The sequence below is a fragment of the Puma concolor genome, chromosome A2, assembly GCF_028749965.1.
Source record: "Puma concolor isolate L17-30 chromosome A2, mPumCon1.1.hap2, whole genome shotgun sequence".
In the NCBI taxonomy this organism is placed as follows: Eukaryota; Metazoa; Chordata; class Mammalia; order Carnivora; family Felidae; genus Puma; species Puma concolor.
The window spans coordinates 111,575,508-111,588,155 of NC_141668.1; the positions used below are offsets into that span (position 1 = coordinate 111,575,508).

The 12,648-nt window shown below is 56.0% G+C and overlaps 1 protein-coding gene across 3 annotated transcripts; it reads right to left on the reverse strand.

The window, feature by feature from the left end:
* Positions 1-5,396: 5,396 nt before the first annotated feature.
* On the reverse strand, positions 5,397-12,130 carry CA2H3orf22 (chromosome A2 C3orf22 homolog). Of its 3 annotated transcripts, none has more exons than XM_086697263.1 (4): positions 12,041-12,130; positions 8,572-8,701; positions 7,739-7,870; positions 5,397-5,745 (listed from the first exon to the last, which is right to left on the reverse strand). In XM_086697263.1, the coding sequence occupies exons 2-4, from the start codon at positions 8,661-8,663 to the stop codon at positions 5,574-5,576; spliced, it is 396 nt and encodes a 131-aa protein (XP_086553389.1). In that variant the 5' UTR covers positions 8,664-8,701; positions 12,041-12,130; the 3' UTR covers positions 5,397-5,573. The 3 variants fall into 3 exon arrangements, with proteins under 3 accessions (XP_086553389.1, XP_086553388.1, XP_086553390.1); XM_086697262.1 differs by having other exon boundaries at positions 8,572-8,671; positions 12,051-12,123; XM_086697264.1 differs by having other exon boundaries at positions 12,029-12,123.
* Between the last annotated feature and the right edge of the window lie 518 nt (positions 12,131-12,648).

The window sequence follows — 12,648 nt, forward strand, 5'->3', positions numbered from 1 at the left end:
TGGGGGGGAAGTCTAACCTTTCGATCTGCTTAGGCTGAAGATCAAAGCTGAAACCAGCTCAGTGTGTGTGTGTGTGTGTGTGTGTGTGTGTGTGTGTGTGTATTTGCAGCGTGTGTCAGGCCACTTGGCAATGAGTATCCACCCTTCTGGCTTTGGGAAGACAGCCAGCTGTGGGAGTGCTCCCTTAGGAAGGACTGAAAGTCCCCTTAGTGACTGGTTGAATATATGGTGTCCTTTTTCAGTTTCCCTGGATGATAAAGTAAAATGCCAGTACTTTGGGAAGAACAGGGCAGGGTACGCTTGAGGTTTGAGAAACAGCAGAACACAGCTGAGGTAGGACAGCTTGGCAGGGATGAGGCCAAACTTCTCTGGTGGTGCCCCCACACCCTGCAGTGAGGGCCTGTGAGCCTGGTCACAAGGCCAGGCTGGCCGGGACCGGCAACTCAGTCACATTCACGCCTCAGGCTTTGTTGATGTTGTTCCCTGTGTCTGCAGTGGATGCTCTTCCCTCCAGGCCTGTCCTAGGGTTCCCTCTTCTCAGGAGCCTGCTGAGGCCTTCACGGCCACTGTATCCTGGGCCCTGCCACTGGGGCTCAGTGGCAGCCAGCCCTGTGAACTTGGGGAGGGGCCGCCTCTGGGCTCCCTATGAAGTCTCACCCCACTCACTGGAGGGCTGTGGAAAGCCCAGGATCCTGAACCGTTACCAGGGGGAGGGGGGAGGGGCCGGGCCTGTGACATGCCCGGAGGCCCTGTGTCCTTGTTCCTGGCCCCCTGTTGCCCACGTGCTCCCTCGTACGCTATACCCACACCGTGTCCCACACCACATCCTGGTCAGCTGTCCCACACCCACTTCGATGGCACACACCTTTGTTCCGAGCTTCCTCGGTGCCCACACAGCCTGTGATGTGACCTGTTTGCTGAAGTTATCACCCACTCAGGTGTCACCCAGAACCAGGTGGTCACCTTTAGAAGTCACCCTCCCGTTCGGTCATCACACGACCTGTTGCCATTCCTCGGTGCCTGCTGCATCCTGTAGCTTGTCACATGCACGCACACTCCATCATGTGGGAGAGGCACTCCACTGCCCGCCCCCAGCTGATGGCACCTGATGTACTCTCTGCTGTGACCACAAGGCCCACACCCCAGGCCTTCTAGGGTTAGAGGCACCCCTTCCTCCTGTCCTGCTGGCCCTGGGGGATTCATCATGCTCCGGTGTCCTCTGACCTGCTTCCTCTCTGGCTGGCGCCAGAACGTGTCTGTCCTCACTGATCACAGGCTGACTGCCCACCCCTCAATGGCAAGGTCCCAGCTGGGTCCTCCGATGGCCCGAGGAAGACGGGGTCTCACGTGAATAGCTGGACAAGAGGGCGCCCAGATTTTCTGTTAAAACGCTGCACCAGTTCCTAAAGGGATCCAAAGCACAAACTGGGCATTTTAATGTACTGGGAACTTATATTTCCTGGTTTTCCATCTCTCAGAACTTAGTGGTGCTGGTCACCGCCCTCCCCAGCGTGGAAGTGACACCGGTGGGTTGGGTTGCAAAGACTTGTTTAGAATGTTTTAGCGTTCTGCTGTTTCTGGCTTTGTCAGGAAAACGTTTCCCGGATTTTTTGTAGTTATGGTATTGGTTTGTTTTTGTTGTGTTGTGTTTTGTTTTTTCAGTTTTATTTTGTGGCTTTGTCATCCAGGCGGCTTCCTGGGAGGCGTATTTCCATCATTTAAAGTTGTGCTAAAATAAATCCCCGGTTCTTTTAACAACAGCACTTCATGCATTATTCAGTTTCGGAATCGCAGCCAGCGGCATCTGCTGGCCTTGGCGACTGGCTGGGTGGCCTCCGGGTGAAGGCAAGGCCCACAGCTGCTCAGGTTGCTGGGTCGTTACGGCACCCTGCCAGGTCGGTGGGCCACGCCTCGGGGTGCTGCCCTTCCCCACGGGCCTGCAGCCCTCTTCCTGGGGTGAAGGCGCGGCTGCCTGCGGCACAAGTTCAACAACGGTAACTCCTCTCATTCAGCAGAAGGGAGTCAGAACAGCTGCTCCATGGAGCCACTGGGGACACAGCCTCCTTCTCTCCTGCTGCTCCCCCGTCCCTAGGCTGTAGCCCTCCTCCACGTGGTCCGCAAGACCAGATCGTCCTCTTCCCAAGCATCAGAATGTCGAAGACGAACACTGTGGATGGATTCCATGTTCTGCCTCCAGTCAGGTGCCATCGGCCAGAGCCTACCATAGCAGCCTACCTACCGCTATGCCCCTGCTTCAGGGGAGGCTGGGGACAGTACCCACCCCACCCCCGGCCCACATCCCGCTAACCACTTCCAGGTACTGTGCCCCAGTGGCTCCCAGCCACCGCACCCGCAGGCCTCCTGTGGGTTCCCTCTGACCTGCTTGGCCTGAACACAGGGATATTGGGTGTTCAGGGAGTCGGTGTCCCCGGGCAGCCCTCAACCCACGTCTGCTGGAAGTTGGGGGACAAATACTGCAGCCTTTGCCCCTCCGGTGGGATACCACTGAGGCATGACCTGCAGAGTTCTCCCTTGGGATTCAGTGGCGTCAGCTCAAGAGCACACCCCCTGCTTCCTTTCTCATCCCCATGTCTCTCTGGGGCTTCCTGGAATCTCTTCCCAATGACACTACTTGCATCCATATCCTTATCTCTAGATCTGCTCCAGGGGGAACCCAGCTTGGGACAGGGGACCAATCAGGACTCCATTGCAGACTTGCTTTTATTTCATTGGTCCCTAAATGATCGGCAATTGGGTTAATTTGTGTCCGTTAGCGTTACTGTGCCGCGGTGAATGTCCCTGCATTGTTCTCGTCCTGCATGTGTGGGTACGATCGCAGGATAAATTCTTAGAAGACAGATCCACACCCCTGGGCACGCTGTTGACTGTGCCTGTTCCTCGGGTGGCTTCAGCTCTCTGCCAATGTATGTTTTACTGTTGCTGTGCTCACGGCACCAGGACAATCCAGGATCTGGATGGTCGCACTTAAATGCTGGTGGCATGCCCCGGGTTGCTCTATGGGCCGCCGTGATATGCTTACCTCATCCCTCTGCACTCAAACATTTAGGTGTTGTCCATTTCCCTGTGAGGACTTCTGCCGTGCATGCTTCCTGAAGGGTCTGTTTTCTTCTTTGAGGACATCATGGACGGAGAAACACTTGGCACACAGCAGGACCGACAGACAGCTCCTTTGTTTTTTTCTATTTTACTTATTTATTTTTAAGTTACATCCAAGTTAGCATAGAGTGCCATAATGATTTCAGGAGTAGAATCCAGTGATTCATCCCCTGTGTGTCCCCAACAAGTGTCTTCTTTGATGCCCCTTACCCATTTAGCCCATCCCCACCCACAAGACCTCCAGTAACCCTCAGTTTGTTCTCCGTATTTAAGAGTCTCTTAGGTTTTGTCCCCTTCCCTGTTTTTATATTATTTTTGCTTCCTTTCCCTTATGTTCATCTGTTTTGTCTCTCAAAGTCCTCATATGAGTGAAATCATATGATATTTGTCTTTCTCTGACTAATTTCGCTTAACATAATACCCTCCAGTTCCATCCACGTAGTTGCAGATGGCAAGATTTCATTCTTTTTGATTGCCGAGTAATACTCCATTGTATCTATATACCACATCTTCTTTATCCATTCATCCATTGATGGACACTTGGGCTCTTTCCATACTTTGACTATTGTTGATAGTGCTGCTATAAACATTGGGGTGCATGTGCTCCTTCAAAACAGCACATCTGTATCCCTTGGATAAATACCTAGTAGTGCCATTGCTGGGTCATAGGGTAGTTCTATTTTTAATTTTTTGAGAAACCTCTATGCTGTTTTCCAGAGTGGCTGCACTAGTTTGCATCCAGATAGCTCCTTCTTCCCTAAATATTTTTTTTCATGTTTATTTATTTTTGAGAGAGAGAGACAGAGTGTGAGTGGGGGGGAGAGGCAGAAAGAGAGGGAGACACAGAATCTGAAACAGGCTCCAGGCTCTGAGCTGTCAGCACAGAGCCTGACGTGGGACTCGAACCTGTGAACCATGAGATCATGACCTGAGCCGAAGTCGGACGCCCAACTGACTTGAGCCACCTAGGCGCCCCTCGAGATACTCGTTTTAAAAGGTTAGGAGGGAGATGTGGTTACCTTCGGCAGAGGGAGGCGGCAGGGGGCTGCTGGAGAAGAAGCTCCCAGGCAGGTATAAGCATCAGTCACATGTCACTTCATCCTTCTGCTGCATCACAGGTGTGCAGCACCATATTGTGTATATTTCAAGTAGGACACAGCTGTGCACGTTGCAGGAAAACTCCTGAGACACACACAGTCCAAGTGGAGGTCAGCCTGGCTCTGACCCCAACAGGAGGGGATCCTGGGGGGTCCCTGCTTCCTTCTACCACCAGATGCTGCATGGTACACCAGGCCTGCTTCCCACCTGGGCCTGGAGGGAGGGAGGCCCAGAGAGAGTCCTTTGCTGGGGTGTCCACCCTGTGGCAGTCCTCTGCACCCCAGACACCCCAGGAGCATGCAGCAGAACTGACTTCTGCCTCCTGCAGGCTGAGAACCAGCACCCACCTGTCCCCAGGGCCTGGGGAGGGCCCCTTTGCAATTCTCACTCCACTGGGGACCTCATTCCCCCCTTCTTTCTGGAATAGGGCCCTTGTCCACCTTACTCAGTGCAGCCCCCATAGCCATTTTCAGGGTCCCCACACCCTCTCTCCTAGGGAGAGGGCTATCGTTAGTGTCCCCAATTTTATTCACCCAAGGACTCCAAGGTGACATCCTAGTCCCTCTCTTTGTAGAACAGAGCAGAGGAAACCCTCACATTCTCAGCAGGCACCCTCCTACATAGTGCCGCCATTACAAACTCCAAAGCAGTTGGTATTACGTATACTTCCTTTGAAGACTTTGTAATGTACCGACGGCGTGCTGTTAGGTTCATGTATGAAAATTGCAGAAATTAGTAGCCCTGTCGCCAAGTTCCCCAGTTCTACCCAGAGATCCTGATTGTTACCTACTACACACACACACACACACACACACACACATGCAGGAGCATATCAGCCACACTTCTGCTGTGCCTTTAAAAAATTCTTAATATGCTTTGTGGATTGCTCGAGAGCATTATATCAAGAGCTGTTTCTTCATTTCCGTGGCCGCCTACTGTTTCAGGGTACAGCCCTGATGTCACCGAACAGCCCCCTATTAGTGGATATTAGGTGGCCTCCGATGCTTCGCTGTTTCTTAGGGCGCTGTCATGAATGTTTTGTCCACATACGTTTCCTCACATGTGTGAGTACATCTTTGGAATCAGTTCTTGGAAATGACGTCTGTCCTCTCACTAACTCTCACGCCAACCCCTCGAGATTAAACACAGATGAGAACACGGAGGCTCAGGAAGCAAAGTGCTCCATGCAAGTGGACACAGGATGTGAACCTGCGATGTTTATTCACACGGTGTGGGTTCTGAGGAGATGAATAGCCCCTTCGAGGCGGTGCCCCCCACTCAAGTTCACCTCTGTCCGGAAGGGAGGGCTCTGGGGCCACTGCAAGGTGGCCGAGAGGGAGGCCGCACAGAGCTGGGCTCTAGGAGAGGCCTCTGGAGGGGTGGGCAGCATGGGCACCAGTGAGGGCAGCAGGGACTCCTGACCCAGGGAAACGGTGGCTCAGTAGCTTGAATTCCCAAAGGTAGCTCTGTGGAGGCGGCAGCGGCGGGGGGCTGAGGCTGGACGGTGATGTAAAATCTGGTGCCCCAAGCCTAGGGAAGCCACGCGGAACCCCGCTGGTCCAGAGACGTCGGCCAGGGCCACAGCCAAGTCTCTGCTCCCAGCCCAGACCTGCCCTGGGACCCCACACCAGCCTCTGCTGCCCTCCTAGCCAGCCCCCCACCCCAGATGTCCAAGTCAGAACTCCTACGTGGCCAGGACTTGGTCCCCCAGGCCTGCCCAGACACTGAGTGAGTGTCATCTTTGTGCCTGCCAGAAGGTGCACCAGCGTTGTGTGAGGCCACCGATCCTCCCCTAGGCAGCATTCTCTAACAGCTACATCAGGTCTGGACATGCTACCCTCCTGCTCCCCAGACTTCAGTGGCTCCCCACTCACCCTCAGACAAATGTTGGCATTTAACGTTCTCCCCTACCTGTCTCCTAACCATCCCGAAAAATGGCACTTCAAATTCCTTAAGTGGGACATTAATCTGTCCCACCTCAGGACGTTTGCACTTGACTTCTGCTGCCTGGAGCATCTCTTCGTATAAGGTTCCTGCTTCTCACCCGGGCCCCCATGCCCTCTCTTACCCTCTCCCCCCATCCACTCTCTGCCCTACTTTGGCACCTGCTGGCCATGGCCGTTTGGCCCCCAACAATCCCACTCTGGTCAATTCCCCAACAGAGGGCTGGCGGGGGTTCAGAGGGCGGAGGACGAGGTGGGGGATCTCTGCCGCCTGCTCCCCATTACTTCAAGCCTTTGGCAGAGGCCCCACAGCCACAGCCCCCTGCCTGCCCTGGAGCTCACGGCCCCTGCCCACCCCTCCACCCCAGGGGAGGGACTGGCTCCCCACTGGTGCTGGGCCCTGGTGGGTTGAGAAGCCCACGGCCTCCAGAGCTCCCTGACACATCCGCTGACCACTTCAGTTTGTCCTCCAGATCTCTGCTCTGTGTCATCCACTGGGAGACCTCTTCTCATAGCAGACCCTTGGGGCAGGCCCCAGCACCAAGAGTCTGGGCCCTTGTGCACAGGACGCCTGGCTGGAAGCTGATTCCATTCTGCAGCAGTAGAAGCTGAGACTCAGGACCCCCTGTGCTCTCAGACTCCAGCCTCTGCAGTTCAGCGCCCACTGGATCGGTCCAGACAGTTGGAGCAAGAGCCCACAGCCAGATGAGGGAGGGAACGTGACACCCAGGACAAAAGTCAGGGCCAGTAGGGGCAGGGAATAGGCACGTAACTGTGTGCATGTGTGTGTGTGTGTGTGTGTGTGTGTGTGCGCGCGCGTGCGCGCAAGCCTGAGTGTTTTAATTGCCTCTCCGGATATCTGGTTAGGGGACTGTGCAGGTGTCTCTGTGACCTGCCAGAGGTGATATACAGTGTATGGAGCCAGGGGCTTGGCCAGTCAGAACAGACACAGGGCTTGGAGTTGGAGGGAGGCGCAGAGGCAATCAGGGCGGAGCTAGGGTCTTTGGGAGGTGGGGTGATGCCCCCCACCAACTGGTCAGGGAAGCCCTTCATTGTGTAACAGCTGGTGGGTGCCAGCCAGCCCAGTGACAGGGCGAGTACGTGAAATGTTGTGTGGTGGGGTCTTCCCAAGGGTTTCCGGGTGCTTCACCGTGTGTGCCCGTGGGTGGGAGGTGCATTCACGTCTATGCGGTCAGTTTAGAGGTGGCCAGTCCAAGAGTCCCTTGCAAGTGCCTCCACCCTCAGAGCAGTCTGCACGGAGACCCGAAGCTTGCCGGCCCTTCCTCTGCTTTGCCTGTGCCGTGTGGAAGGATGGCGGCAAAGCCCCCACCCCCTCAGGCCTGCTTCACCACCTGCAGACGGGGCCCGCCCGCCCGAGGGTCCCCTGCAGCCTCTCCCACAAACTGCCTTGCTGTGGAAGGAACCACAGGACATTAGCGCCTCCTTTCTGGACCTTGGTTTCCTCAGGTTAGACGTGGAGCATGCTGGGTCATGAACGTCTGTGTACAGACCTGGGGTGGGAGGCTTGTGTGTGGTCAATGGGCAGCGGTGGCTGTCCACATCCTGGGCCTGACACTTACCCTCTGACTGGAATGGATCTTGTTGGCACCAGCATCTTCTGCAGGGGCAGCTGATCCCGCAGTGAGTCATTTCTCTTCATGGCCTCCCAGGGCTTCGGGAACTCTGCGTTGGGGGCCGTCAGCCAAGAGAACCTGCAGTGGGGCACCTGGCATCTTTAGGTGACCGACAGCCATCAGCCACATGAATAGCTCTTGGTCATCTGGACCTTTCTGCTTGCCAGGTGGCGTTCTAAGCGCTTTATCAACATTAACCCACATGTCAATTCACAACCGTGCTATGAGGTAAGTCTGGTTGCCAACACTTTGTAGATGAGGAAATGAGGCAGGGAGAGGTCAAGTGACTTGCCCAAGGTCACACAGCTAGGAAGCCCTCCAGAGTTGCTGCATTTTTTCCCCCAGGACCCTACACAAAACATTTAGTAACTGCTGCTGGCTGAGGCCCCAGAGCTGCCCAGTCTGGGGGTCTCTGCTGCTTTCTGAGTTCCCTGGGGGCTTTACAAACCAGTCCCCACCCCAATCTGATCCCATCACATGTTTGGTAGGGGGAGGTGTTCATGAACATGCTCCTCAGGTGGTTCCTGTGAGGCCACTGGCCCAGAGGCAAGCAGCTGGCTATGGCTGTGGGATGGCCCCGGGGGTCCTGGGCACCCACCTAGAGGCCGTCAGCTCAGATTGGGATGGGGGTGGAGAAGGTGAAACCCAGACTGTCACAGAGCTGCACAGGGAGCTCCCTGGGGATGAAAAACCCCACCCCAGGCCCAGGCCATGGAATGTACTAGGGGGTGAACTGAGGGGAGGCGGGACTTTGCCCTAGTGGTGGGGAGGTCTTGTACCTGTACGGAAACTTTCTGGCAAAATTTTCCCGGATCTTGGTGCTCCTCTTCTTATGTTGGGGGTACTTCTTGGGGTCCTTCAACCTCATCATGGAAGGGGGTTAAACTCTGGCACACCCTTCAGCCATGGCTGGAAGGCAAGAGGAGGCATCTCAGAGCCAGAGAGGCGGTGGGAGGAGCTGTTCTGGACCCAGACCAGGCACACGGTATCCCCTGAGGACCGCAGAGGGGACAGAAGTTGGGGGCCCTGCCAGCCTCGTGGGGTTGAATGAAGGCCGGGTCATGCTGGCCTGTCACTGATGCCTGGCCTCACCACACTGCACCTGTTATGAACACTCTCACGTGTGTGTGTGTGTGTGTGCACGCAGCTTTGTGTACCTGCACCTGGGATGGTTCTCAACCAAACAGCCCATCCCGAGCCCCAGCAACCACGAATCTGTTCTCATGTCTATACTGATGGGATTTCACAAGCGTTGTACCAATGGAATTACCCAGTAGGCATCTTTGGGAGCCTGGCTTCTTTCTCGCAGCATCACCCACTTGGGAATTCTCCCAGTGGGTGGGAGAATCAGTGGGTGGTTCTTTTTTTCAGTGCTGAGCAGTGTTGGTTTTATTTATTTTATTCATTTATTTTTTAAAATTTGTTTCGGTTTATTTATTTTTTGTGGGAGGGAGAGATAGAGAGTGAACAGGGGACAGGCAGAGAGAGAGAAAGAGAGAGAATCCCAAGCAGGTTCCATGTTGTCAGCGCAGAGCCCAACACGGGCTGAAACGCACAAACCATGAGATCATGACCTGAGCCGAAATCAAGAGTCAGATGCTCAACCGACTGAGCCGCCCAGGCGCCCCAGGGGTATCAGTTGTAACAGGAGCTTCCAAACAGCCTTCCAGAACGGCTGCACCGTTTCTGGTACTCACCAGCCGTGTACGAGGGACTGTCCTTTTAAGGCACCCGGTGCACATGCAGGTAGGTCAGGGCTGAGAACAGCAGGGGTTAAGGCCTGACCACTACTGTTTCCTTTGCCATTGAATCGCCTGACCCTTGCCCACCACTGTCTGTGCTAATGTATCTTCACCGTGGCCAGAACAGCCATCGGGTCGTGAACATGTGAGCTTAGAGCTTGTGATAGAGCCAGCCCCCTGCCATCCTTGGCTCCAGATTTGGTCCCTCGAGCGGACGGGTGAAGCCGCGGTGGGGCGCTGGCTCCTGGTGTGGAAAGACGCCCAGAAGCAGGGCTGGCTGATGAGCTAGTGTCAGGCCGGGACTTGGAGCAGGGCACCCTCAACAGCCCCCCACACCCGCCCTGCTCCCACCTCTGCAGGGAGGTCGTGTCTGCCACTCTGTCTGAGAGCGGTTCTCTGGCTGCACACGCGTGCCAGGCGCACACACAAGTCACGTGAGCCCCAGGAGGCTTCTGCCTTCAGAAGCAGCCTTGGTGGGGGGGGGGGGGGGGCGGAGGGGGACAGCGACATAGGGGGAGTTGCAGATAAATGTCCCGGCTGCCTCGCTCCTCGGTGGGGACAGCTCCACCGGCCAAAGGACCCAGTGGGACTGGGCTGGGTTGCCCACCGTGGTGACCACACACTATGTCTCCTTCTGGCCCCTCCTCACTTCCGGGCCCCTGCTTGTGCCTCCTGTGAGCCGCTCCCAAAGTACCTGCACTCGCGGGCCTGTCCCAGGGTCTGCGCTGGAGAACTCAAACCAACAGGCCTCTTCCCTGCAAACTCTGGAAATGTCTGCACTCACCAACCCATGTTGGGAAGGTGAAAAGTAACTAGCCATCCACCTAGCTTCGTGTCTCCACGCACACACATGCACAGGCACACACGCGTGAACGCAGGGCCCGTGTGGCCGCCGTGTGGCTTCCCTCCCTCACACCACTCTGCTCCCTCGTCCTCCCCGTGCCCCAGGCTGACCTGTGGGCTCTCTTCCCTTTCTATTCACTGCAGCTACACCCCACCCGCGGTAAAAAAAAAAAAAAAAAACCTAGTGAAATCTGGAGGGATGCCAAGGGAGAACACGGTGCTTTTCCCAAGTCTGGGGTTCTGGGGTCCCCAGGAGGCCAGTGGACCTCGGGCAAGGCTGTTCCAGTGGGGACTCGGTGAAATGGGCCGTGCTGCCCATACTGCTCCCCTCGCCTCTGGGGCTATGAGGGCTTCTGGAAACCCTCACTGTGGGCAGAGGGTGTCCTTGCCTTGGGCAGGGGGTGGAAGTTGGCTGTGGTGCTGTCTGCTCGTGTTATGGCACACTGACCCTGGGGTCCTCGACAGGAGCTGAATGGCCTCACTGGACACAGACGCTCCTAGTCCAAGGCCAAGCCCACCTATCTGTGAGCCCAGCACACCCCACTCACCTCCCCGGCTGGCCCGGTCTCTGATTCTGGAAGATCAGCATTCCCAAAGGGCCTTTGCCTGGCCCAGAAATGTCAGCAGCAGCCCTGCTTGCGACCTGTCCCCTCAATCCTACCCAAAGGTCTTCCTGACCCTGAGCAGGGGGCCTTTTCCACTGACTTGCCCACCTGGCAAAGAGCTTTGCTTGAGGTGGGGTCCCTTTCATGGTCCTGGCCCTACAGCCCTTTACTGTCAGCCATACTTGGGCAGGTGGCTAACTCCTGGCTATGGCTTTTGGCCCTCCTCCTCCTGAGAAGCCAGATGAGGGACCCTGCCCAGGATGGTGCCTGTGTCATGGTGGGAAGCCCAGGCTCTGGGCTCAGCGAAGTGTCTGCTAAGCTCTATGCTTGACCTGATGGAGAACAGAATACGATCACCCCTGTTTTTCAGGTAAAGACACCAAAGCCCTGAAAGGTTAAGTGTTTGCCTATGTTGCCCCCCACCGGGTGAGCAGGGGAAGAGGTGGGGTCCAGAAGCCCATCGGGACTTCACAGCCTCAGACAGTCCTGAATGGGGCTAGAAGAGGTGACCGCACCAACGACGGACCCGAGGAAGAAGCCCTACCACAGGAACCTAGGAGTCTGGAGGAGGCGGAGGAAGGGGCACCCCTCACATCCGCCCTGTACCTACCTGCAGACCCCCTAAGCCATGCGTGTGACCCTGCAAACTGACGGGGTTGAATCAACCTCCCTCGGGGGCAGCGTGGCCCCTGCAGAGCCCAGGGTGGGACTCTGGCATCATGGCCTTCTGTCACAGGCACCGTCTCACTGCGGCTGCCCAAGCTGACCTGGAACTGTCCTTCCCAGCTGCCCAGACTGCCTCCCCAAGTCCTGGCAGTGATGATGATCGGGGCTTAGATCAGGGCTCCCTGGCATTGCCCCTACCCAGGTGTGAGAGAGATGCTGTGCCCCTTCAACCCCCAAGACTGGTCCCAGAGCATGGAGGCAGGGCCCTGGCAACAGCACTCTCTTGGTTCAGCAATGTAAAGAAGCACAGGCCTTGGTGCACGGAGCCTCCAGCTGGAAACGAGTGGGCGATTGAACTGTTCAAGCTACAGGCTACTCACGGGCTGGCTTACGTGATGCCAGAAGGGCGGAAGCTGGCCATGGTCCTGGCTTCCATGCTACCCCAGGAACACTGGCCCTAGTGCCCCAATAGGCCAGGCCCATAGGCTCATTTTGACATCAGAAGCCCTTGAAGTCACAATCAGTGACACCCCCAGCTGCTAAACTATGTGGTTCACAATCTGGCCTGAAGCCCCTCGGGCCCAGAGAATGGCTGTAGAGACAGCAGTGACGGCCTGCTGGCCTTCCTGCTCCCAGCACCCTGGGTGGAGCATGCATGTGAACATATCCTAAAGCAGAGATCTCTTCCATGCAGGTTCTGGGAACAGAAGAGATACCCCAGAAATAGCTGAAACCTCACTTCCATTGCAAATCTCTTTCCTGGCCAACTCTGACCTGAGCTCTACCCACAGCCCAGGAATCACGGGATGAGGGTTTGAGCCCAGGGCAGTGTGAGAGTTTAGGGCATGGGCCCTGAAGGTCAACTCTGTCTCCCAGTCTGGGCCACTGGCTTCTATGTGGCCTCAGGCAGGCATGTCAGTCTCTCTGTGCCTCAGTGTCCCAGACTACATCTGTGTTTGGAAAAAAATCTCTCTGGCAGAAGTGTGGAGAACAAAGTGAA

What these genes read in the sequence shown, in the direction of transcription:
- CA2H3orf22 (XM_086697262.1), bottom strand. Translation starts at nt 12,084, where the DNA reads ATGGAAGCCAGGACCATGGCCAGCTTCCGCCCTT. An exon ending in GCCAGAAAGTTTCCGTACAG is followed by an intron (nt 7,871 to 8,571) that starts GTACAAGACCTC and finishes GCCCCACTGCAG; the next exon opens with GTTCTCTTGGCTGACGGCCC. An exon ending in AGATCCATTCCAGTCAGAGG is followed by an intron (nt 5,746 to 7,738) that starts GTAAGTGTCAGG and finishes TGGCTTCCCTAG; the next exon opens with GCTTGGGGCACCAGATTTTA.